This window comes from Suricata suricatta, chromosome 9 (genome assembly GCF_006229205.1).
Source record: "Suricata suricatta isolate VVHF042 chromosome 9, meerkat_22Aug2017_6uvM2_HiC, whole genome shotgun sequence".
Lineage (NCBI taxonomy): Eukaryota > Metazoa > Chordata > Mammalia > Carnivora > Herpestidae > Suricata > Suricata suricatta.
This window is the reverse complement of record NC_043708.1, coordinates 1,271,763-1,292,622: the sequence shown is the minus strand read 5'-3', so window position 1 is coordinate 1,292,622 and position 20,860 is coordinate 1,271,763. Positions and strand designations below refer to the sequence as shown.

Sequence of the window (20,860 nt, the reverse complement as noted above, 5' to 3'; positions counted from 1 at the left end):
GGGTCTCCTCCCAGTTCCCGCCCTCCCCCGGCCTCAGGGCCGGCACCCCTGGGGCCATAGAACACTCTGGAGCCCACCCTGTGCTCCGCCAAGGGCCGCGGGGCGGACGGGGAGGCTGAGGCAGGTGTTCCGTCTGCATCCACACGACCCGCGGCGAGCGGCGGCCACTCGTCAGGCCCAGACTGCGCTCAGACGGGACACTATGTGCTGGAGACCCACACGGAACCCAGGACGGCCCCTGCCCTCATGAGAAAGCCCTGAGATCCGGGGCCGGCCCAGGATCCGGCTGGAACAGACGCCGGCCCCCCACCAACCCGCCAGGTTCCACATTTCAGGATCAGACCTCCTTCTCCTCCTACTGCTTTGGAACCCTTTTACAAGTGTCACTCTAGGGGCGCCCGGGGGCTCAGTCAGTTGAGTGCCTTGACTCTTGATTTTGGCTCAGGTCATGATCCCAGGGTCATGGCACTGAGCTCCACGTCGGGCTCTGCGCTGAGCGTGGAGCCTGCTTGGGACTCTCTCTGCCCATCTGCCCAGCTTGCGTTCTCTCTCTAAAAAAAAGGTGCGACTTGAGCAGTTTGGCGACTGTCTTAAATGGAGACAAACACTGTGCAGTATTGATATTCGCCGAACTAGAAGAAATGATCAGTGAGCCCGGCGGAGCCTGGCGGAGCCTGGCGTGGGGCTTGATTTGATCCCAGGACTCTGGATCTTGACCTAAGCTAAAATCATGTCAGATGCTTAACCGACTGAGCCACCCAGGCGCCCCTCAGGTTTTAGGTATTATGTACTTTGCCTTACCAGAGACTTCCCGATAAAATCTCTTCGAGCTTATAAATTTCACCCACTACGTGATCTCCTACCTTAATCCTACAGTATTTTAGTTTGCTTTTTAAGAGCGAGCATGCAGCGGTGGACAAGGGGGGAGGGGGAAGCGGGCTCTGCCCACAAATGAGATCAGGACTTGCGCTGAAGTCGGATGCCCAACGACCACGCCCCCAGGCGCTGGCTGGCATTTTACCCCCACCCCCACCCAGCCTCGAGTGCGGTGAGCTGACGCCGCCTCCAGCCTCCATGGGGGAAGCCCAGGCTCAGCAAGGTCACGAGCAAGCAGCAGAATCACGGCTCACGACTATTTATTGGGCATCAGAGGGGTGGCGGCCTCGACCCGGCCCCGGACCCCTGTGGTGACCGAGGACGGGACGGCTCACAGGGAGGGGGGCCCAAGGGCACAGGCGGTCGCACACTTCCATTTATTCACGCCACAAAGGGAACACCACGCCCCCACCCAACAGAGCTGCCGGGTCACAGCCAGACGCTGCGGTGCTGCTCCCAGTAAGGCTGGTTAATGGTGACCGTGAGCGGCGGCAGGACTCGAACCTTTGAAAAGAGAAGCACAACTGTTGAGTGAGGAAAAAAGAAACAAACAGGAGACAGCGTACGCTGTACCTACTGGCGCATCTGAGAGTGGGTTTTCAACGCCACGGACAAGTCTGGAGGGCCATGTCTACACGGGGCGTCTGCCACGTTTAAGGGCCCGTGTCTCCAGGGCACAGGGCGCGAGCCGGCAGCACAGACGGAGGGGCAGGAGGGTCTCTTCCCCAGGGGTCACGAGCCAGCCCTGGGTTTGTGAGGCCTCCCCGGGCTCGTGTCACCGTCACTTGGGAAACAGAGGGCAGTGTCCAGGGCTTGGGCATAAACCCATGTGGTGCCCAGGGCGGCGAGCCCGCACCGCTGCCCCGTGCCTCCCCTTCCCTGCTGGCGGCTTCAGCTCCCTCCCCCTCTCCTGGTTGTCTATTACTCCCAGTCTTACTGGCCCAAGGGGGTGAGCAACGGTTTCGAACACTCAGACTGTGAGAACTTCACAGCTCTTCCCCAGCAGGCGCGGCGAGCTGCAGGTCTCCGCGCGCCCCCCTGCACTCACGACCTTAGGTAGTGACAAGCACACACACCACAGGACACTGACACGCCTTGTCCTGAAAAGGCACGGTGGGGTTTTTCATTCCCCATCCATGCTAAGAAGCAAAAGTCTTACCTTTTGAAGCTTTACTTCTTTTATCTGAAATAAAAAGAAAGAAAAATTGGTCATATCAGTGCTTCATAAACATGTTTTCAGTCAACCTATCGTTGAAATCAGTATTTGGTTGAAGAGCTCATAGCTGCATAAAGCTGTTCCAGAAGGCTTTCAGAAACTAGGGGGTCTCACAGCCAAGAGGTGGTGCAGTTTCCACCCAAGATGCTCTGTGGACAGTTAACCAGCCCTCCTGCACCTGCAGGGCTCTGCGCCCCCCAAACCCAGGGCTGCCGTTTAAGCCAGGTGGTTGTTAACACAGGGCTGCGGCTCATCTCTGTTCCACTGAGGACCAAGCGGTCACCTGGTGTCAAGGCGAGGCCACGCCCCGTGACTGCGGCAGCCCGCGGCTCCTGGAACCTAGGACACCGCCTGCGTGTCTGAAGTCCCACCGTGACACCTGAGGAAGCTCACAGCTCCGTCGTCAAGGCTTTATTCAGATTTTCCCAGTTGTCCCCAAACGTCTCTTACAGCTGACAAGCACTCCTCACGCTTTTTTATTTGTTTTGAATAGAGAGAGAGTGTGCTGCGTGCGGGGAGGGAAGGAGAAGGTCCCAAGGAGGCTCTGTTGTGCTGACACCGTGGGGCTCAAGCTCATGAACTGCGAGATGGTGACCGGAGCCCGAGTCGGGACGCTTACCCACCTGGGCCCCCCGGCGCCCTGCTCCTCGCGCTTTAACAAAGGGTTCTGGTCCCTTCTGGGGAAGAACCAGAGCTCCTTCACACCGTGAATCGTGATTCCTTCTGAAAAGAATCTGCACCGTGAGTGCTAAGGAGTGAATACAGAGAAACTTACCAGCAGCCCTGATCTTATAAACGATGAGGCTCATCAGCCCCATTCCTACCCAAATCTCCTGGTAAACTTGGGTATAGTAGGGCCTCATGGGGACCCAAACATTTTTAATAAGGCTTTGAAGCATCTGAAAAGGAACACAAAATACGTGTTACCATGACCATCACTGTAAAGCTACCTGGCTAAAGCGTTCCCACACATTCCTAAATGTGACCCTGTTTCCTACAACTACTGCACAGTCACCACCCCACCACCCCACCCCCCGCGGCTGCCAGCTGTGGCCATCCTGGTGCTCCGCCACCCCTCACTCCCGAGTCCCCAGCTTGTGCCATCCCGCACCGCCCGACGTTCCCTCTCGGACAGCCAGTCTCCATGAACGCTGTGCCCAAATTACACACCATCTTTTTTACACTCTTTAAATTGAAGAACTAGCATGCCTGCATCATCACCTTAAGAACTCCCAGCTTTCAGAGCTGAAAAAGAACACAGGTCCTCACGAGACCTGCACCCGGCTTGGACCCATGCCAATCGGCTCCCAGGACCCCCATTTAAAAAAATTTCAGCTTTATTGATGTATATCTGATCTATAAAACTGTAAGATAAATATAGGGCCTGAATGCACGACCCTGGGGTCAAGTCCCATGATCTACGGGCAGAGCTGGCCAGGCGCCCCGCAACTGGAGGACATCTAATGTGTGCACTGTGGTGACTTGACATGCGTCGTGAAAAGACTCCCCCCCCCAGTTAACGGCCACCTCTGTCACTTCACTTGGTGTGTGTGAGAACTTTAAATGTTACCCTCGTAGCAAACTTCAGTTCCACAATACGGGTCTATTCGCTCTGCCCCAGCGTTCAGGTGTATCTCAGCTTCGGAGTCTGCTGCTAAATGCAAAGCAGACAGTGAAGGATGACGTGGTTACTTCCTAAGAGCTCAGTTATGACCTAACTTATTTGATGAATGAAAATATTTACCTAATCACTGGGTTTGATTGAGAAAAGCCATCAAATGTGTAACAAAGTTTGCTTTTATGCGCAGGTCTCAAAGCACGGCTTCTGATGACACAATTTATTACAGACTCTACAGCTTGGTGCCCGCGTTTTCATCTAAGCTGTAACGTCTGAAGTGAGGTGTTGAACTACACTCCTTCGAATCGCTGTCAGGAATAACTAGATTCAAGTTCCTCGCATTTTCCGAGAAACCGTTCCTCCAGCTTCAATCGGTGCCGCCGCTGGTGCCCGCCCCGGCCAGAGCCTGGCCTGTCGCCCCTTCACATCACCAGAGGCTGCGCGGCAGAATTGCACGTCGTGGACTCCGTGCTCCCCGGCATGAGCACTACTTACTGAGCGCGCACGAGGCGGCAGGCCCTGGCTGGGGGCTGAGAGACCGGCTTCTCAGGAGTCAGAGCACCTGGGAGGAAGGTGTCCTTGGCAGAGCAGCGCGTGCGCCAAGGCCCCAGGACAGGAGGGGGAGTCACAGCAGCTGCCCGCCCACGTGCCCACCCGCGCTCTGCCTGATTCCCTCCTCTGTAAAGCGGGGATAAAGACCCTGCCCACCCACCGAGGGCTCTGACGAGGACAAGTGCTAACAGAGCCTGGTGTGCCGTACCGAGAGCTGTGACATCAGACAGCACGGCTGGACTGTGGGAGGCAAGGGGGGCTGGGTGGTCGGGGGCCTGGTGAGGAACTCAGCTCGTCAGGGAAACCCGACAGCGCTCACAAGGCGCGTACCCCCCGCACCGCTCCCTAACCCCGACACGGCGGCTACCTAGAGGCCACGGCCAGCCATCACACAGGAGGGTCTGTGACCCCCCCCCCCCAGGCCCCCAGTCCTCGTCACCAGGAGAGTCTGCTCCAAGGACTGCCGTACTTGGGCTGAGGCACCATCATCAAGGCCGGCCAGCCCTGCCCCTGACCCAAGCGTGACCTTGAAGGATGTGGTCGTGACCTCCTCCTGGGGCTTATCCCCAGATTCGTCTTCCCGCAGGCTGAGATGCTGTCAGAGCGTGAGGGGCCAAGAAACCAACAACCCTGCTCTTAGGAGGCGCCTGAGAAGACCCAGACGGGACCGGAGGAGGCCTCTGACACCCCCAGGTGGGAAGAATTCAGGGGACCGAGAGCACTCCCCTCCTCCCTGAGCCCAGCAGTGACCGGGAAGGAAGGTATTTCCAGCCTCCGACGGGGCAAGGTGCCCATCCCAGCTTCGTCTGCCCTGCTCCCCATCTTGGGCAAGTCCTCAAAGTCATCCTTTCAGAAGGTCCCCCTTCTGCGATGCGGGGTATGCCCGCCTGCCCCACAGGGCTCAGGACGGCCTGCAAGGAGGAACCACAAAGGAGCCAGGCTGGTGTGGAAGGAAAACTCAGGAAGAGGCCTTAGCAGCAGCAGGAGGAAGTGCTACTACCACCCGGCTGACAGTACTAAGCTACTGGGATTCTAAGCCGGAGAACTGAAGGACTGGCCCTCAGGCTAGATGAAGACCCAGACGGAAACCAGCAGAGTACTCTGAGAGCAAAGTTGGGGCGACGGGGCTGAAGACACTTGAGTTGCCCCGACTTTCTGCACAGGGCCCAGCACTGTCTCCTCTTCTAAAATGATCTGAGACTCAACAGTGTTACAAATACCTACCCACTCTTGCCCGGCTTTCCTTTTGGCCAAGGTTGTGTTGTTTGGCTGGACAAGTGCCATGTTCCCAATATTTAGTAAAGTGAGCCCCCACTTTGCCCATCCGAGTCCACTGTCCCTGCGGGTTTTACAGCACTCACTCTGTATCAGCGACCTACTCCGGGACCTTCCACGGGAGACTGAGGCCGGATGGGGATTCACAGGCCGAGTTCCCTACAACAGCAGCCATCCCTGTGACCCCGTTGTGTCCCCCCCCCCCCCCGCTTGGTGACCTGCAGACCAGTGCGTTGCAAGGAAACCCGAGGTACAAGGAGAAAGGATACCAAGCGCTGGGCAGGAGCTCCAGCAGCAGCATCTGCGCGACCTCAGGCAGGTGGCCGACGCTGTCACCGCCCGAGCGCCCCTCGTGAAAACAGTCCGGCGGTGGGGGGCGCGCGCGGCGTCCAGGCCGAAGGAGACGGCGGGACTTCCCGCAACCAGCGGGGCCGCGCGGACCGCCTCCCTTCCCGGGCCCGGGGCTGCAGCCCAAGGTCAGCGGGGGCCGGGCGGGACTCCCGCCCACCGCCCACGGTCCCGCGCCGCGCGGGCCCCGATGCCCCCTCACTCACCTCGGCTCCTGACCCCAGGCTCAGGTCCCCACAACCCGCACGGCCAACGAGAGGTCACCGAGTGCGCAAGCACCGCGCGGGGCCCGCCGGGAAGGCGGAAGGAGCGGCGGTGCTCGGAGGCCAGAGCGCCTCCCGGCCGTGCCTGCGCCCCACAGCGCCCCCAGCGGCCGCCCCGGTGCGGCAAGCTGGCGGAGCGCCAGCGGAAGGGGCTGGCCAAGGCGGCCTGGGCGTGTTTGCCCGGACAAGGTGACTAAAGGGTGGGTTGTGTACCGGTCGCGGGACTACCGGTGCTGAAACTTGGAAGGTCCTGGACAAAGCCCAACAGTGCGTCTACCTGAAAAAGGGCCGTCTTTATTTGCTGTATTAAGGCCGAGAATGGATTTCTTTCCCAATGTTTATTTATTTATTTATTTATTTATTTATTGAGAGTAAGAAAAGAGAACGAGCGAAGGGTGGGGGGAGTGTCAGAGAGAGGGAGAGGCCAAAGCTGGCTCCACGTTCTGAGATGTCAGCGCAGAGCCCAACACGGGGCTTCAACTCAAGAACCAGAGATCATGACCTGATCCAAAGTCAGACGCTCAACCTACTGAGCCCCCCAGTAGTCTCTTTTCTTTTCTTTTTCTTTTTGAGAGCAAGCGAGAGAGCGAACGTGCGTACATACTCTGGGTAGCAAGCGGCAGAGGAAGAGAGAGAGAGAATCTTAAGCAGGGTCCGCACTCGGGGCTTGATCTCCCGACCCTGGGATGATGATGACCTGAGCAGAAACCAAGAGTCGGAGGCTCATCCAACTGAACCAACACAGTGTCCGCTCCATCCTCCCACCTCCCGTTTTCTTGCTATTTCTGTGTATTAAATGTTTTGCTCTGCATAAAATTTTTTTTGTCTTTAATTTTATTTTGAGAGAGAGAGACAAAGTGTGCAGAGAAGGGGTGGAGAGAGAGTGAGACACGGAATCCAAAGCAGGCTTCTGGTTCTGAGCTGTCAGCACAGAGCCCGAAGCTGGGCTCGAATCCACCGACTGTCAGATCATGACCTGAGCCGAAGTCGGAAGCTTCACCGGCTGAGCCCCCAGGCGCCCCTGCTCTGCATATTTTTATGCAGCTATCTTGTGCATGGCAATTTTAGTCAACAGACAACTGGACTCCAAAGACACAGGTTGTGAAAACAACCCTCTTACTATGTGCAAGGAAATAAACAAGACAAAGTTTCAGAAGAAAACTGGGAATTCTAAGAAATAAACAACAACAACAAAAAAGCACTCAGACGATCGGAAAAAAAGCCAGCTAGAAATTGGTTAGCTTTAGCAGCATATTAGGCAGTTGAAGAATTACTGAATTGAAAACTGCATTCCAAGATACCACCCAGAAGCACAGGGAGACAGAAGAGGAGATGAGAGACGGGGTCTGGCAGAAAAGTCGCTCCTATATGTCATCTCGGAAGGAAGGAGCGTGAGATGGCGCAGAAGTCCTAGAAGAGATCATGGCTGGCGGAGACTTTTCCAGAGGTGATGGGGGGAAACAACCACCCCAAAGACTCAGAAAGCCTTACAGAAACCCAGCAGTCTGGTAAGTGAAAATAGACCAACACTCTGAAATAAATAAAACCATATAAAAATAAATACCACAGAAAATAAAACCATAGAAAAGTGAAGATGAGGAGAAAAATCTTAATTGCCAATCTAGGATACTATGCATATAGAACGGCTTCAGTAAAAAAGGTGAAATAAAGACATTTTGGATAACCTAAGACTGAAGGAATAATCACCAGTAGATCCACAGTCCTTTACAAAAAATAAAATCAACGTTCATTATTTAGGCAGAAGGGAAATGAGCTCAGAGGGAGGGATGAGGGCTATGGAAGGAAGAGCAGTGAGCGTGGTCCTGCTTTGAAGGAAAAAAAGCTTAGGATCAAATGAAAGCTGCACTCACAAGTTGAAAATCTTGCTATTTTAGGGGAGTGGTTCTCAAAGTGTGGTCTGGGGGTTTCCAAGGGCCTCTGGGTGTTGAAACTATTTTTGTAACAATGGTAAGACGTTATTTGTCTTTTTCACTGAATTATTTCACAAGTATTCAGTGGAGTTTTCCAGAGGCTGACTTGTGATGTCACAACAGGACGAACGCAGAACAGAGCAGAGAATCCAGCTATGTTCCACAGAGGCAGACATTAAGAGATCTAGGAAAATGCAAAAGTGTCACTCTTCTCACACAGAGTGACTTTTCATAAAAATATTCTCTTTAACATCAAATAGGTTATTGTTTAAATATGAATTAATAAACAAAATGGCTCAGTTGTCATTCCTAATAAAGTAGATGTAACCCACAAATATGCAAGTTCCCTAGGGTCTTCATTCATTTTTGAGAGTAGAAAGGGGTCTTCAGAGAAGGGCCAGGTTGGGGAGCCACTGTCCTAGAAAAGGAACGTTGTAGACTCTCAAAAGGTACGGGCTGCTGATGGACAACAAAACAAGCCTTTAGGGAAAACTCACAAGTATCATCACAATCTATTTCAAGACAACACAGCTTTTGAACTTCAAACTCCCCTTGAGATGGACAGAATTTTCAGGTCTTCTGTTGCAAATCCAAAACACCCTATGAAAAACACATCTTCAAAGGAAACAAATTGTTTAAAGATAGAGCCACTGCAGCAGGTTTCTGCAAAGTGCAGAAGGCTGCGCCGTGTGGCCGAGACCGTCAGAGAGGCCAAGGCTGCGCACGCAGCTTCTCCCACTGTGTCAGGAGCGCTGAATGGCATCAGCGTCTTTGTCAGCCTCACCTGCGTGCTGTCCCTTCTGGGAATGCAAACAGGTCCTCCGCCTCCGCCCAGATGACCTTCTACCCGCTCCGGGTGAGCACTGTCAAGCTGTCTCTTCCAGCGCTGGACTGGAAGGCAAGACGAGCTGGGCTGAGTATGAAGCACCAACAACCACTGAGCAAACAAAGAGGTCAAAGCTGTTCAGTCTGTGATGACACAGTGTTAACCAGTAGTCAGGAAAATGGCAATTAAATGAGAACAAACTTTGAAACTGAACTGGAAAAGTCAGACACACACACACACGCATCAAGACAGTCTTTAAACTGCGGTTAAAAACTCAAAACTCAAGGGGCACCTGGGTGTCTCAGGGTGAAGCGTCCAACTCTTGGTTTTGGCTCAGGTCATGATCTCGCTGTTTCATGAGTTCGAGCTCCCATCGGGCTGTGTGCTGATGGTGTGGAGCCCACTTGGGATTCTTCCTCTCTCTCTGCCCCTCCCTTACTCACTCCGTCTCTGTCTCTCTCTAAATAAATAAATAAACTTCAAAAAAACCCTCAAAACTCAAGAGGACTGAAGGAGATAGTAATGTAACCCAAAAGGTTCAAAGAACATAGAAAAAAACTTCCAATCACCTTACACCCGGTAGAATTGGCTAAAATAAAAAAGAAATAGCAAGTGTTGGTGAGAGAAACACTTGGAGAGAAGGAACGCTTGAACACTTGGTGGGAAGGAAATTGGTGCAGTCACTGTGGAAAACAGTATGGAGGTTCCTCAAAAAATTAAAGATAGACATACCATATGATCCAATAATTCTAATATTGGGTATTGGTGCCCCCAACCCCAAACCACAAAATCACAGATACCTGTACCCCTATGTTTATTGCAGCATTTTTTTTTTATAACAGCCAAGATATGGAAGCAAACCAAGTGTCCATTGATAGACAAATGAAAAAGGAAGACACACACACACACACACACACACACACACACACACACACACACTGGAACATTAGCCCTAAAAAGAAGGAGATTGTGCTATTTCCAATAACATGCATGGACCTTCAGGGTATTATGCTTCCAGCTGTGGAATGAGTAAGTCATGGGAATAGAAGGCGCGGCGCAGGGAGTCTAGGCGAAGATACTGTGATAGTGCTGAGGTGACAGATGTGGCCACTCCAGCGGTGCCACAGCGAACCGCACAGTGGTTGGAATTACTGTGCTCCACACCTGAAACCAGCGGAACATTGCCTGTCAACTCTTTTCAAATAAAAAAAGAAAAAGCCCACTCAAAAAAAAAAAAGCAACTTCCACTTGAAAACACACTGTGACACAGACAAGGAATGATGGAGTGTGGGATCCCTAACATACCAGGAAACACAAATGTGAGTTTCAGTTGTTGGAAGTGGTTTCAATGCATTTTGTGAGATTTAGAACATGTTCCAGCTTTCACATAAACTATGAACTTACAGTATTTTTTAGTCAGTGCCGAATGACATCTGAAGAGTTTCAATGACTTTGTGATTACATTTTTATTTATCGAAAAATAGGTGCTTTTCCGTTGCCAAAAGGTGTGTGGGTTGAGGGGCACCTTTTGCAGGCTGCTGTGTTTGGAAAAGTTAGAGATCAAGAAGCCCAGAGCTCAATAATATAAACTAGCGGTGTGGTCAGGACGTGGGACCCCAGCCAAGTACCATACTGGGCTCATTTTTCGCTTTTTATTTATTTTTGAGAGACAGAGACCGTACAAGCAGGGGAGGGTCAGAGAGAGAGGGAGACACAGAATCTGAACCAGGCTCCAGGCTCAGCTGTCAGCACAGAGCCCGATACGGGGCTCGAACCCATAAACTGTGAGATCATGACAGAGCCAAAGTCAGACGCTTAACTGACTGAGCCACCCAGGCGCCCCCTTGGGCTCATTTTTCGTGAAACATCCAAAGCTCAACGCCCCCCCCCCCCAGTCTGACTACTGTCTGCACTGTTCTCAAACTGACCTCTATTCGCCACTCTTGGAGCATTGTCTAGTCCTTAACTCGACTTCACAACGTCGGTCAGGACCACCCTCCTGATGCCCTCCATGCGCTCTTTCACATGTGCTTTCCAGAGAGCCCGCACCATGCTAGGCTTAGCACCGACCAAATGATGGCTGGTAGACAATCATGCCCCTTTTCTTGTTCTCCGGGCTGCCTCCCTTCCTTTGTCCTTTCCCTGGACAGCATACACGCAAACCCCTTCTCCGGTTTGCCTTCCAGCCCCTACCTTGAGGTCTCTCAGTGTGGAACTCTGGCCTCTGCACCGGGCCTGGCACACAGCAGGTGCTGTATCAATGTCTGGCCCTTGACTGCCTGGAGCGCCAAGCTGATGACGTAACCCCAGAGGGAACGCGTGGAGAGCGGGTCAAGACCAAATTCTTGCACTTCCCGGATCCGCTGATGCCCTGGCCCAGGCCCCCAGAGCGAAGGGTGGCGTTGAGGGGCTCACCTCGCCGACTCGAGGGCCGCCGTAGCAGCCCAGGCGTTCCCCAACGTGCGGAACAGCTACGCTGCCGCTGCGTTGGCGCAGGAGCAGAGCGGCCAGCGCTCCCGGCAGGCCTAGCGCGGCGTGGGGGGGCGGGGCCGGCGGCACGAGGTTCCGGCCGTGCGGGGCGCTGGCACATTCTGATTGGAGGGCCCCGGCGGGGCGGGGCCGCGTTCCCGCCGTCCCCACGACGACGCGCAGTCGCGTTGTTGGCGTCGTCTGTTCCCGCCGCCCCGCCGGACGGTTGAGGTGGTGTCCTCGCGGGGCCGGGAGCATGCTGCGCAAGCTCACCCTCGACCAGATTAACGACTGGTTCACCATCGGCAAGACCGTGACGGATGTGGAACTGCTCGGCTCGCCACCCGCCCTCTCGGCCGAGGCGGCCAGGGAGGGGGCCCAGCGCAGGGCCGCGAAGCCCAGCTTCGGCCGCGCAGACGGGGCCCAGGCCCCGGCCCAGCCAGCGTCGTCTGTGAGGTAGGAGGCTGAGGGTGGCAACGTTAGGTCAGGGGTGCGCGGCCGGGGGTGGGGGTGCGGCCAGGGTTGGAGTGAGGGTGCGGCTGGGGGTTGGGGTGCGTCCAGAGCTGGGTGCGGTGCCCAGACGCTGCCATGAGTGGGGGTGCGTCCAGCAGTGGGGGCGAGGCTGGGGGTGGGGCTGCGGCTGGGGGGTGGGGCTGCGCTCTGGTGCTGCCAAGGGTGAGGGCGAGGCCTGGGGTGGGGGGAGGGAGAGGCGGAGCTCTTGCGCCAGACTCTGCCGGACTATGCCCCTGATTTCCCAGGCAGCATAGTGACGTAGGCTCGCGACATAGTGACGCAGGCTCGGTTAGGTTCCCTTTTTAAGTTTTTCTTTTTCTTTTTTTTTATTCATAGACCATTGTTTAGGGAAGTTTAGATTTACAGAAAGCACCACGTACCTCTTCCACCCCCACCAACGTTTCCGTGTTGTTAATGTCTTATTTTAGTGTCGTTGGTGCTGTGCGTGTGAAGAACCGATGTGGAGGTGTTGTCATTACCCAGAGTCCGTGGTGATTCTTGAGCCTTCACTCCGAGTGCTGTGGTCTGGGGTCGTGGACAGGTGCATGAACCTGTGCCCACCGTCGTACAGAATTGTTTCACTGCCTTCTGTGCCCCATCTCTTCACCCTTTCCTTCCCCTCCAACCCTGGCAACCGCTGATCCTTTCAGGATCCATTGTTTTTGCGTTTTCCAGAATGTCTCATAGTTGGAATCACACCTCTTTGGCCTTTTCAGATATGCTACTTTGATTTTGTAGTGTGTGTTTAAGTTTCCTCCATATTTTTTTTGCCTGGTGTGATAGCTTTTTTTTTTTTTTTTTTTTTTGGTAAACGTGTTGACTAGTATTCCACAGTCTGTGCATTTACCTTCTGGATGCCAGTGGCTTCCAAGTTTTGGCAGTTACAGTGAAGGTGTGGTAACCTCTCTGGCAGGTTTTTGTGGGTCACGAATTTTCAGCCCATGTGGGTGAACGAGCACCAAGAAGCTGGAACGCTGGATCTTTCTTCAGTTTTATTAACGCTCCTTCACCCACTTTTTTTTTTAGCTTAAGCAACTGCTCTTGGTTCATCTGTCCACATGATTTTGGTGGAAATAAAAAGTAAAGAGGAGGCCATCTGTCTTTAGAAGACCCGGGTGCGGCGCCCAGAACCCGTGCTTCCCTGTAAGAGGGGCCGGTGTGGGAGCACTGGCATCTTGGAGTGTCTGTGTCAGTGCCTGGACCCCCCGCCCCCACCGTGTTCAACACCTTTACAGTTGAGAGGGTGGTTTTCGTCTTTTAGTTTTTGAAAAAGTTACTCTTGTTGGCTGGCCCCATCACGTTTTCATGGAGTTGCTTCAAGCCTTTGCAGAGTCAAGGACAGCTTGGGGTCTTTGGTAAACTTGTTTCTTGGAGGAGGGGACAAAGAGACCCTTGTGCAGCTTTATTTTTTTTAATTAAAAAAGTTTTTAAATGTTTTATTTAGTTTTGAGAGACAGAGAGACAGAGCATGTGCAGGGGAGGGGCAGAGAGAGAGAAGGAGACACAGAATCCAAAGTAGCTCCAGGCTCTGAACTGTCAACACAGAGCTGGACACAGGGATCAAAGTCACGAACCATGGGATTGTGACCTGAGCCAAAGTCGGCCACTGAACCGACTGAGCCACCCAGGCCCCCCCTTGTGTAGCTTTAGGGTGGCTGTTCTGTTGCAGTTTTGCACTTTTTTCCCTGGAATGACTCTGGCCAGGAGTCCTGTAGGCTACACTCTCCTCAGAGCGCTCCTCTGCTGCAAGCGGTGGAGCTGTGTCGCTTCTGCAGAACTTACTGTGGCAGTGGAAGTAAATCATTACTGACCTTTTCAGAAACTGAAAGTGTAGATGTAAATGTTCTAACTACTAAGAACTGGTTTTTCAATTTCTAGTCCTTCATGGATTGAGACTTTGAAAAATCAATACAAATTAAATTTCAGAATAATGGAATGAGAAAAAATAGACAAAATATAAGCCCCACTTAACATATTAACTTCTCACATAAAGTTACTTGTTAAAATCGCCATAAATGTTTCAACTTCTGTGTGTAACAATAAATGGGCACATGACAGTGAGATTGGTTTGTAGTGCTTCGATCTGAGCAGTGCTACGCTGAAAGGCCCTCCCTGGCCCCTTGACCACATGCGTTTCTCAGGCTGCCAGGCAGCGGGCACTCAGACACAGCTTCGTGTCTGCATCTTTGAAATAACCCCTTGAGATTGGTGGCATCATCTCAGTTTTGTAGTTGAGGAAACAGACTTGGGTAGTGAAGTGTCATGCCCAGTAACTTCCTGAAGTAAACAGTCACAGTAGGTGGAATGACCTGCCACCCCCTCCGAAGATAGCCCGCGACTACATTCTGTTACAGGAAAGAGGGATTTTGCGGGTGTAACTAAGGTTATAGGCTCTTAAACAGGGACACTGCCTGGGTGGTGTAATGACACGAGCCCTTAAAAGCAGGGATATGCCACAGGAGAGGGACTTGAGCAGCTGGTGTTAGACCGGACCCCAAAGGAAGTAGGAGAATGTGGACAGCTAGGAGCAAAGATGGGAACCCGGCTGATGGCCAGCAGGGAAACGGGGACCTTTGTCCTACAACTTCAAGGGACGGAATTTGGCCAGTGACCCTGAATGAGCCTTTTGTAGCGAATGCAGTCCTGCCGACGCCTGGTTTTGGCCTTACGGGACTCTAAGCAGGGGACCTACGTGAGTCCGCCCGTCCTTCTGACTTACAGAAGCTTGGGTTCATAAACTTGTGTTGTCTTGACTGCCGAACTTGTGACGGCGCTCTGGCGGCACCGGGAGGCCGGCGCGGAGGTAGTGGGGTTGGCGGAGGGCGAGCTGGCCGTACAGGCGGCCTCCGCCGCGGTGGCGGGCACACAGTGGCTGCTCAGATGCTTGTTGACTGAGGTCTTCCCAGAAAGGAGAGTTTGAATGAGGTTTTGACGTTGGTGAGAAAACACCTGACATAGCAAGACAGGTTTTTAAGTGTAGGGTATCACAAACTGTCGGGGAGGGACAGTCAGGAAACGGTTAGTTTGCGTTGAGTCTCTGGGGCCCAGTCCACGAGAGCGTTGTTCAGTCAGCTTTACGAGTTGTGTGGGTAATGACCAGCAGCATTAAAAACAAAGAAGAAAACTAGGAAATACCAGACTCTTTAGCACCTTAACAAGCGCTTTGTCCCCGAGAAAGCTTTCTCATGCAAACTCCCTGGTTCACATCTCCATCTCTGGTGGTCCCTTTGACCTGATTCAGTTTTTCCTCCTTGGTATCTCTCAGGCAAGTTGTGTGCCCGCTGTGTTGAGCACCGTGTCAGGTGACAGGCAGCACAGCAGGCTGTCCTGACGGAAAGGGGAGTCCCATTTTATAGCTAAGAGCAGGTGAGTCGCGAAACTGACCCCCGTCCACCTGTTTATTATGGCGTAGGATGGATGTCTCTGACTCCAGAGTTTACACCTTTCCCTTCTTGCCTGTTGCTTTTCGGTGTGTAGGCTTTGCACACCTGTTAGTGTGCGTACGAGCCCATCCGCTGGGGGTCTGGTTCTGTGTTCACCACAGAGGCCATGCTTTTTTTTAATGTTTTTTTTTAAAATTTATTTTTGAGAGACAGCGCGAGCAGGGGAGGGTCAGAGAGAGAGACACACACATACACACACACACAGAATCTGAAGCAGGCTCCAGGCTCTGAGCTAGCTGTCAGCACAGAGCCCGACGCGGGGCTCGAACCTGTGAACTGTGATGTCATGACCTAAGCTGAAGCCTACGGCTCCAGCTACTGAGCCACCCAGGCGCCCAAGGCCATGCTTTTTAAATAGCTTTCTGTCTGTGTAACAGATTTAGTTCATGAGACTACTTTCTCATGAATTAGAGTATTCTGTATGTAATTCAGTGCCACTGAAGGGGAGTGGCTGCGAGAGAGACTAGGGGAGCCCTGGGGGCACGGAGCTGGGTCCACAGTTCTCTCTGAAATCAGGGAGGACCTGGCTGCTTCATCTGAGGCTGGTGGCGGGCCATTGGAGGGCGCTTGGGATTTTGGGCAGAGCCGCGGGGTGCTGTGACTTCTGGCTCTGGCGAGACCACTGCTGTGTGGACCGGACTGGGGCGGCCCAGGGCGGTAACGGGTCCGGGAAGAGTCCGCTGCTCTCATCTGCGGCATCAACTTCATGTGTCACCTCGGCTGCGCAGTTGTGCTGATGTTTGGCCCAACATGATTAAAAAAAATTTTTTTAATGTTTATCTTTGAGAGAGTGAGCAACAGATAGAGTGCAAACAGGGGAGGGGCAGAGGGAGAGGGAGACACAGAATCTGAAGCAGCTCCAGACGCTGAGCTGTCAGCACAGAGCCCGACGCGGGGCTTGGACCCATGAACCTTGAGATCATGACCTGAGCCGAAGCCGGATGCTTAACCAACTGAGCCACCCAGGTGCCCCTGGCCCAGCATGATTCTGGATGTTTCTGTGAAGGAGCTTTTGGATGAAATGAACTTCTTTTTTTTTTTTTAATAAATTTTTTTTAATGGTTTTTTTTTTTAATTTTTGATACAGAGAGAGACAGAGCATGAGAGGGGAAGGGGCAGAGAGAGAAGGAGACACAGAACCGGAAGCAGGCTTCAGGTTCTGAGCTAGCTGTCAGCACGGAGCCTGACGCGGGGCTCGAACCCACGAACGTGAGATCTGACCTGAGCCGAAGCCGGAGGCCCAACCGACTGAGCCACCCAGGCGCCCCGAAATGAACTTCTTAAAAAAATATTTATTATTGAGAGACAGAGCATGAGTATGGGAGGGGCAGAGAGAGAGGGAGACACAGGGGTGCCTGGGTGGCTCAGTTGGTTGAGTGACCAGCTTCGGTTCAGGTCATGATCTCACGGTTCGTGGGTCTGAGCCCTGTGTCAGCCTCTGTGCTGACAGCTAGCTCAGAGCCTGGAGCCTGCTTCGGATTCTGTATCTCCCTCTCTCTCTGACCCTCCCTTGCTTACGTGGTCTCTCTCTCTCTCTCTCTCTCAAAAATAAAAAACATTAAAAAAAAAAAAAGGTTCCAGGCTCTGAGCCGTCAGCACAAAGCCTGAAGTGGAGCTCGAATTCATGAGTGGTGAGATCATGACCTGAGCCAAAGTCGGACGCTCAACGAACTGAGCCACCTAGGTGCCCCTGAAATGAACATTTAAATTGATGGGTTTTGAGTAAGGCACCCAAGTTGTGGGTGGGCCTCATCAAATCAGTGGAAGACCTGACTAGAGCAAAGATTTACCTCCCAAAGCAAGAAGGAATTCTGGCAAGTCCCTTCAGACTAGGACTGCACCTTCTCCTCAGGTTTCCAGTCTGCTGGCCTAGCCTGCACATTTTGGACTAGTTTCTTTATAATCTTATGAGCTGATTCCGTAAAATAAATCTCTCTCTACATATACACACCTGTTAGTTTAGTTTCTCTGGAGAATGCTCACGGATGCATCATCCAAGACGAGGGGGTGGTGGGTCAGGCCAGGACCGTGGCCCTGGAGGAGGTACGCAGTCTGCAGTTTGGATGTATTCCTAGGACCCAGGGAAGGGCTCTGTAGCTGGATCAGACACAGAGCACGCGTGGGGGAGCAGTAATGGGAGACACCAAGGTTCCTGCTGAGCCGCTGGAACATGTTGCCATCTACTGAGCAAGGCAGGACTACAGGGGGAGCTGCTGTAGGGGGAGACTTTTGATTTGCACACGTGAACTTGACATTGCTGTTAGTTAACAGTAAATGTAGGCAGTCTGGAATTGAGGTTAGATGTTTGGGGGTTTAGTTTAAGGCTTAACGAAACCTTGGTGAGCTCACCGAGACTGTGGGTGGTGGATCCTTGTGGGGGCGTGCAGAGAGAAGAGGCCCAAGGACCCGAGCGTGGACCCCCCCCCTGAGTGTTTGGAGGTTGACAAGACGGAACAAGGAAGAGTGAGAAGGAGCATCTGGAAGGCTCGGGACAACCAGGCGGGTGGCCCCTCCCCTTTGGAGAGAACCATTTGTCTCCTGCCGCGCACCCGCACCTCGTAGTACTGCGGGGGTTGCTCTGGGTTGTCCCCCCCCCCCCCCCCCCCCCCCCCCCCCCCCCCCCGCACAAGAGCTTCTTGAGGGAACGTTCTGTCGCTGAGCCTCCACCCCCGGCGCAGTGCCTGACCTCGAGTCGGAGCCAGACGCGTGTTTGCACGGATGCCCTGCGCCGGAGGTCCCCGTTCTTGCGCACTTCCGGCGGCGTGCTGGAGGGGGCGGCTTCCTACCTGCCATTCTCCTCTGGCCTCAGCTGGTTTCCCTGAGGGCAGCCAGTCCGGTGAAGTCAGAGTTTCCTGGCAGATGTTTCCAGAATAAGAGCGCATGTCAGTGTTCCTGCTCTCACCAGCCTGGCCTAACAAGTCACCCGCTCTTTCCTGGATCATTGTAAAAGCCTTTTATTTATTTTTTTAAATGTTTGTTTATTTTTGAGAGAGAGAGAGAGAGAGAGAGACAGAGAGAGAGAGACAGAGCATGATCAGGGGAGGGCAGAGAGAGAGAGACACACAGAATCCGAAACGGGCTCCAGTGGGGCTCAGACTCACCAACTGTGAGATCATGACCTGAGCCGAAGTCAGACACTTAATGGACTGAGCCCCCTAGGTGCCCCAAAAGCCTTCTATTTTTATTCTCCTAGTCCCATGCTTGCCCCCTCCCCCTTTCCCAGTATTCTAGCATCTGGAAGAATGCCTGGCATGAAGTGGATGATCCATTAATATTTGGCGAATGAGCGAATTCTTGAGTGAACGTTCCCACCTGAGGTTTTTTGAATGTGCAGGCCTCTGTAGCTGATTGTCTTTAGGCTAAGTGTGGGCTCTGGTGGCTGAATCCCCCGCCCCGTGACATCTGCCCAATCTGCTGCTGCCCTCTGGCCACGTTGGCATTTTTCTGTGTCTTGAAGACCCCAAACTCACTTCCACCTTAGGGCTTCTGTCTCTGCGGTTCTGCCCGAGTGCCTGTCTTCTCCCCGCTCTCTCTGCCCTGTTCCTCCCGTGACAGCCTGCCTTCAGGGTGCTGTCCAGATGTCTGCCCCGAGCTCAGCCCTCCAGGGGCCTCGGCAGCTGCAGAAACCCTCCCCCACCTCCTGTGTCTGTCTCTTAGTCACTTTCAACACGGCTTTCTCCTCTAAGGCGCTCACCATGTGCCCCAAACGTTACTTCTTTGTGATGTGTTCTTGGCTCCTCCACCATCAAGAATGGCTCTGAGATTCTCGTAGAGCTGATGGCTCCTTGGCGCTGTTGTTTACTGAGCTGAAGTGTGTGAAGAGCCGTGCTTTTCTGTGTGTACATGTGTTGCTTTGATTTCTGTGTCCCTTTCTTGCTGTGTATTTGTCGTCTCAGCAAACGAACCTCCGTGACTTCTGTTGCCTGTGGGTGTCTGAGAGGAGGTGTCCGGTGAGCAACTGACTGTGTGTGTTCGGAGCTCGGGGCAGGTTGGGGCTGGAGGTGGGGCAAGGGCCCGACGGGTGGATGCCAGTCCCTGGCTCTGCTGTCCACTGAGGTCGGACAAGCCATTGAACTTGTTTGAGGCTGGTTGTTCGTGTGTCAAGTGGGAGTAATACTACTTTCAAGGTAAGGACTAAATGAGAACATGTATGCAGTGAAAGAGTGATTTTAACATTATTAAATGGACTGGGCTAGTTAATAATGCTGACTCCTGAGGGGCTCCTGGGTGGCTCAGTTGGTTAAGAATCTGACTTTGGGGAGCGCCTGGGTAGCTCAGGTCATGATCTCATGGTTCGTGGATTCGAGGCCCGCGTCGGGCTCTGTACTGACAGCTCGGAGCCTGGAGCCTGCTTCGGATTCTGTGTCTCCCTCTCTCTCTGCCCCTCCCCTGCTCATGCTGTCTCTCTCTCAAAAATAAATAAAACATTAAAAAAAAAAAAAAAGAAATCCGACTTTGGTTCAGGTCATGATCTCATGGCTCAGAAGTTTGAGCCCCGTGTTGGGCTCTGTGCTGACAGCACGGAGCCTGCTTTGGGTCCTCTGTCATCCTCTCTCTGTCTGCTTCTCCCGTGTGTGTGTGCATTTTATCTCTCTCTCTCTCCCTCCCTCTCCCTCTCTCCTTTTCTCCCCCTCTCTCTCCCTCTCCCCCCTTTTCTCTCAAAAATAAACATTAAAAAAAATACGCTAACTTTTGAGAGCTTATGATGTGTCAGATATGCGGAGTAGTTTTGTGTGATTAATGTATATTGCACCTCATCATTTTCTAGCTAATTCTTTTAGCCACTGAGCCAATACTCTCTCTTTATAAAACGTGCCTGAAGCTTTCCTGGTAAGTATCTCCCGCATTCGCTCCCCTGATGTTTGTGTCTCTCATTGTCTCGCCAACTCTAGGTACTGTGAGCAGCCTAGTGTATAGAATGGGCTCGGTTAATGTCCAGGAAGTTTGTGTTAAAATTTCTATTTGATTTGTAGATTTTCCAGAAACAACTGTAGCTTTTTTTTCTTTTAAGTTTATTTATTTTGAGAGAGCAAGCACAAGCAGGGGAGGGGCAGAGAGAAAGAGAATCCCAAGCAGACTCTGCACTGCCAGCACATTTTTTATTTTTTTTAATTTTTATTATTTTAATTTTTATTTTTTTGGTCAACTTCCAGATTATATCTTTTTATTTATTTTTTATTTTTTATTTTTTTATAATAGTTTATTGTCAAATTAGTTTCCATATAACATCTAGTGCTTCTCCCCACAAGTGCCCCCCACCATGACCATCACCCCCTCCCCTCCTCCCCCTCCCCTTTCAGTCCATGGATCGTCTCCAGTATTCAGTAGTCTCCCTTGATCTGTGTCCCTCGCTCTTCCCTGCTCTCTTTCCCCCTCCCTCTCCCCATGGTCCCCTGCCAGGTCTCTCCTCTTAGACCTATGAATGCGAACATATGGTATCTGTCCTTCTCTGCCTGACCTATTTCACTTAGGATGACACCCTCAAGGTCCATCCACTTTGCTACAAATGGCCGTATTTCATTCTTCCTCA

The 20,860-nt window shown here is 52.7% G+C and overlaps 2 protein-coding genes across 5 annotated transcripts in view; one reads left to right on the top strand and one right to left on the bottom strand.

The window, feature by feature from the left end:
- Positions 1 to 1,119: 1,119 nt before the first annotated feature.
- ATP5MPL (ATP synthase membrane subunit 6.8PL) lies at positions 1,120 to 11,190 on the bottom strand. Of its 4 annotated transcripts, none has more exons than XM_029951095.1 (5): positions 11,099 to 11,190; positions 8,864 to 9,016; positions 2,868 to 2,991; positions 2,036 to 2,059; positions 1,120 to 1,380 (listed from the first exon to the last, which is right to left on the bottom strand). In XM_029951095.1, the coding sequence occupies exons 3-5, from the start codon at positions 2,989 to 2,991 to the stop codon at positions 1,346 to 1,348; spliced, it is 183 nt and encodes a 60-aa protein (XP_029806955.1). In that variant the 5' UTR covers positions 8,864 to 9,016; positions 11,099 to 11,190; the 3' UTR covers positions 1,120 to 1,345. The 4 variants fall into 4 exon arrangements, with proteins under 4 accessions (XP_029806955.1, XP_029806958.1, XP_029806957.1 ...); XM_029951098.1 differs by lacking the exons at positions 8,864 to 9,016; positions 11,099 to 11,190 and adding exons at positions 3,663 to 3,746; positions 6,092 to 6,164; XM_029951097.1 differs by lacking the exons at positions 8,864 to 9,016; positions 11,099 to 11,190 and adding exons at positions 3,663 to 3,746; positions 3,837 to 4,018.
- A 278-nt stretch (positions 11,191 to 11,468) lies between these two features.
- Positions 11,469 to 20,860, top strand: part of TDRD9 (tudor domain containing 9) — a 93,407-nt gene continuing 84,015 nt past the window's right edge. Inside the window, exon 1 of the mRNA XM_029950794.1 lies at positions 11,469 to 11,825. Coding sequence (XP_029806654.1) covers positions 11,631 to 11,825 — 195 coding nt within the window. The 5' untranslated portion in view covers positions 11,469 to 11,630. The remainder of the gene's footprint in view (positions 11,826 to 20,860) is intronic.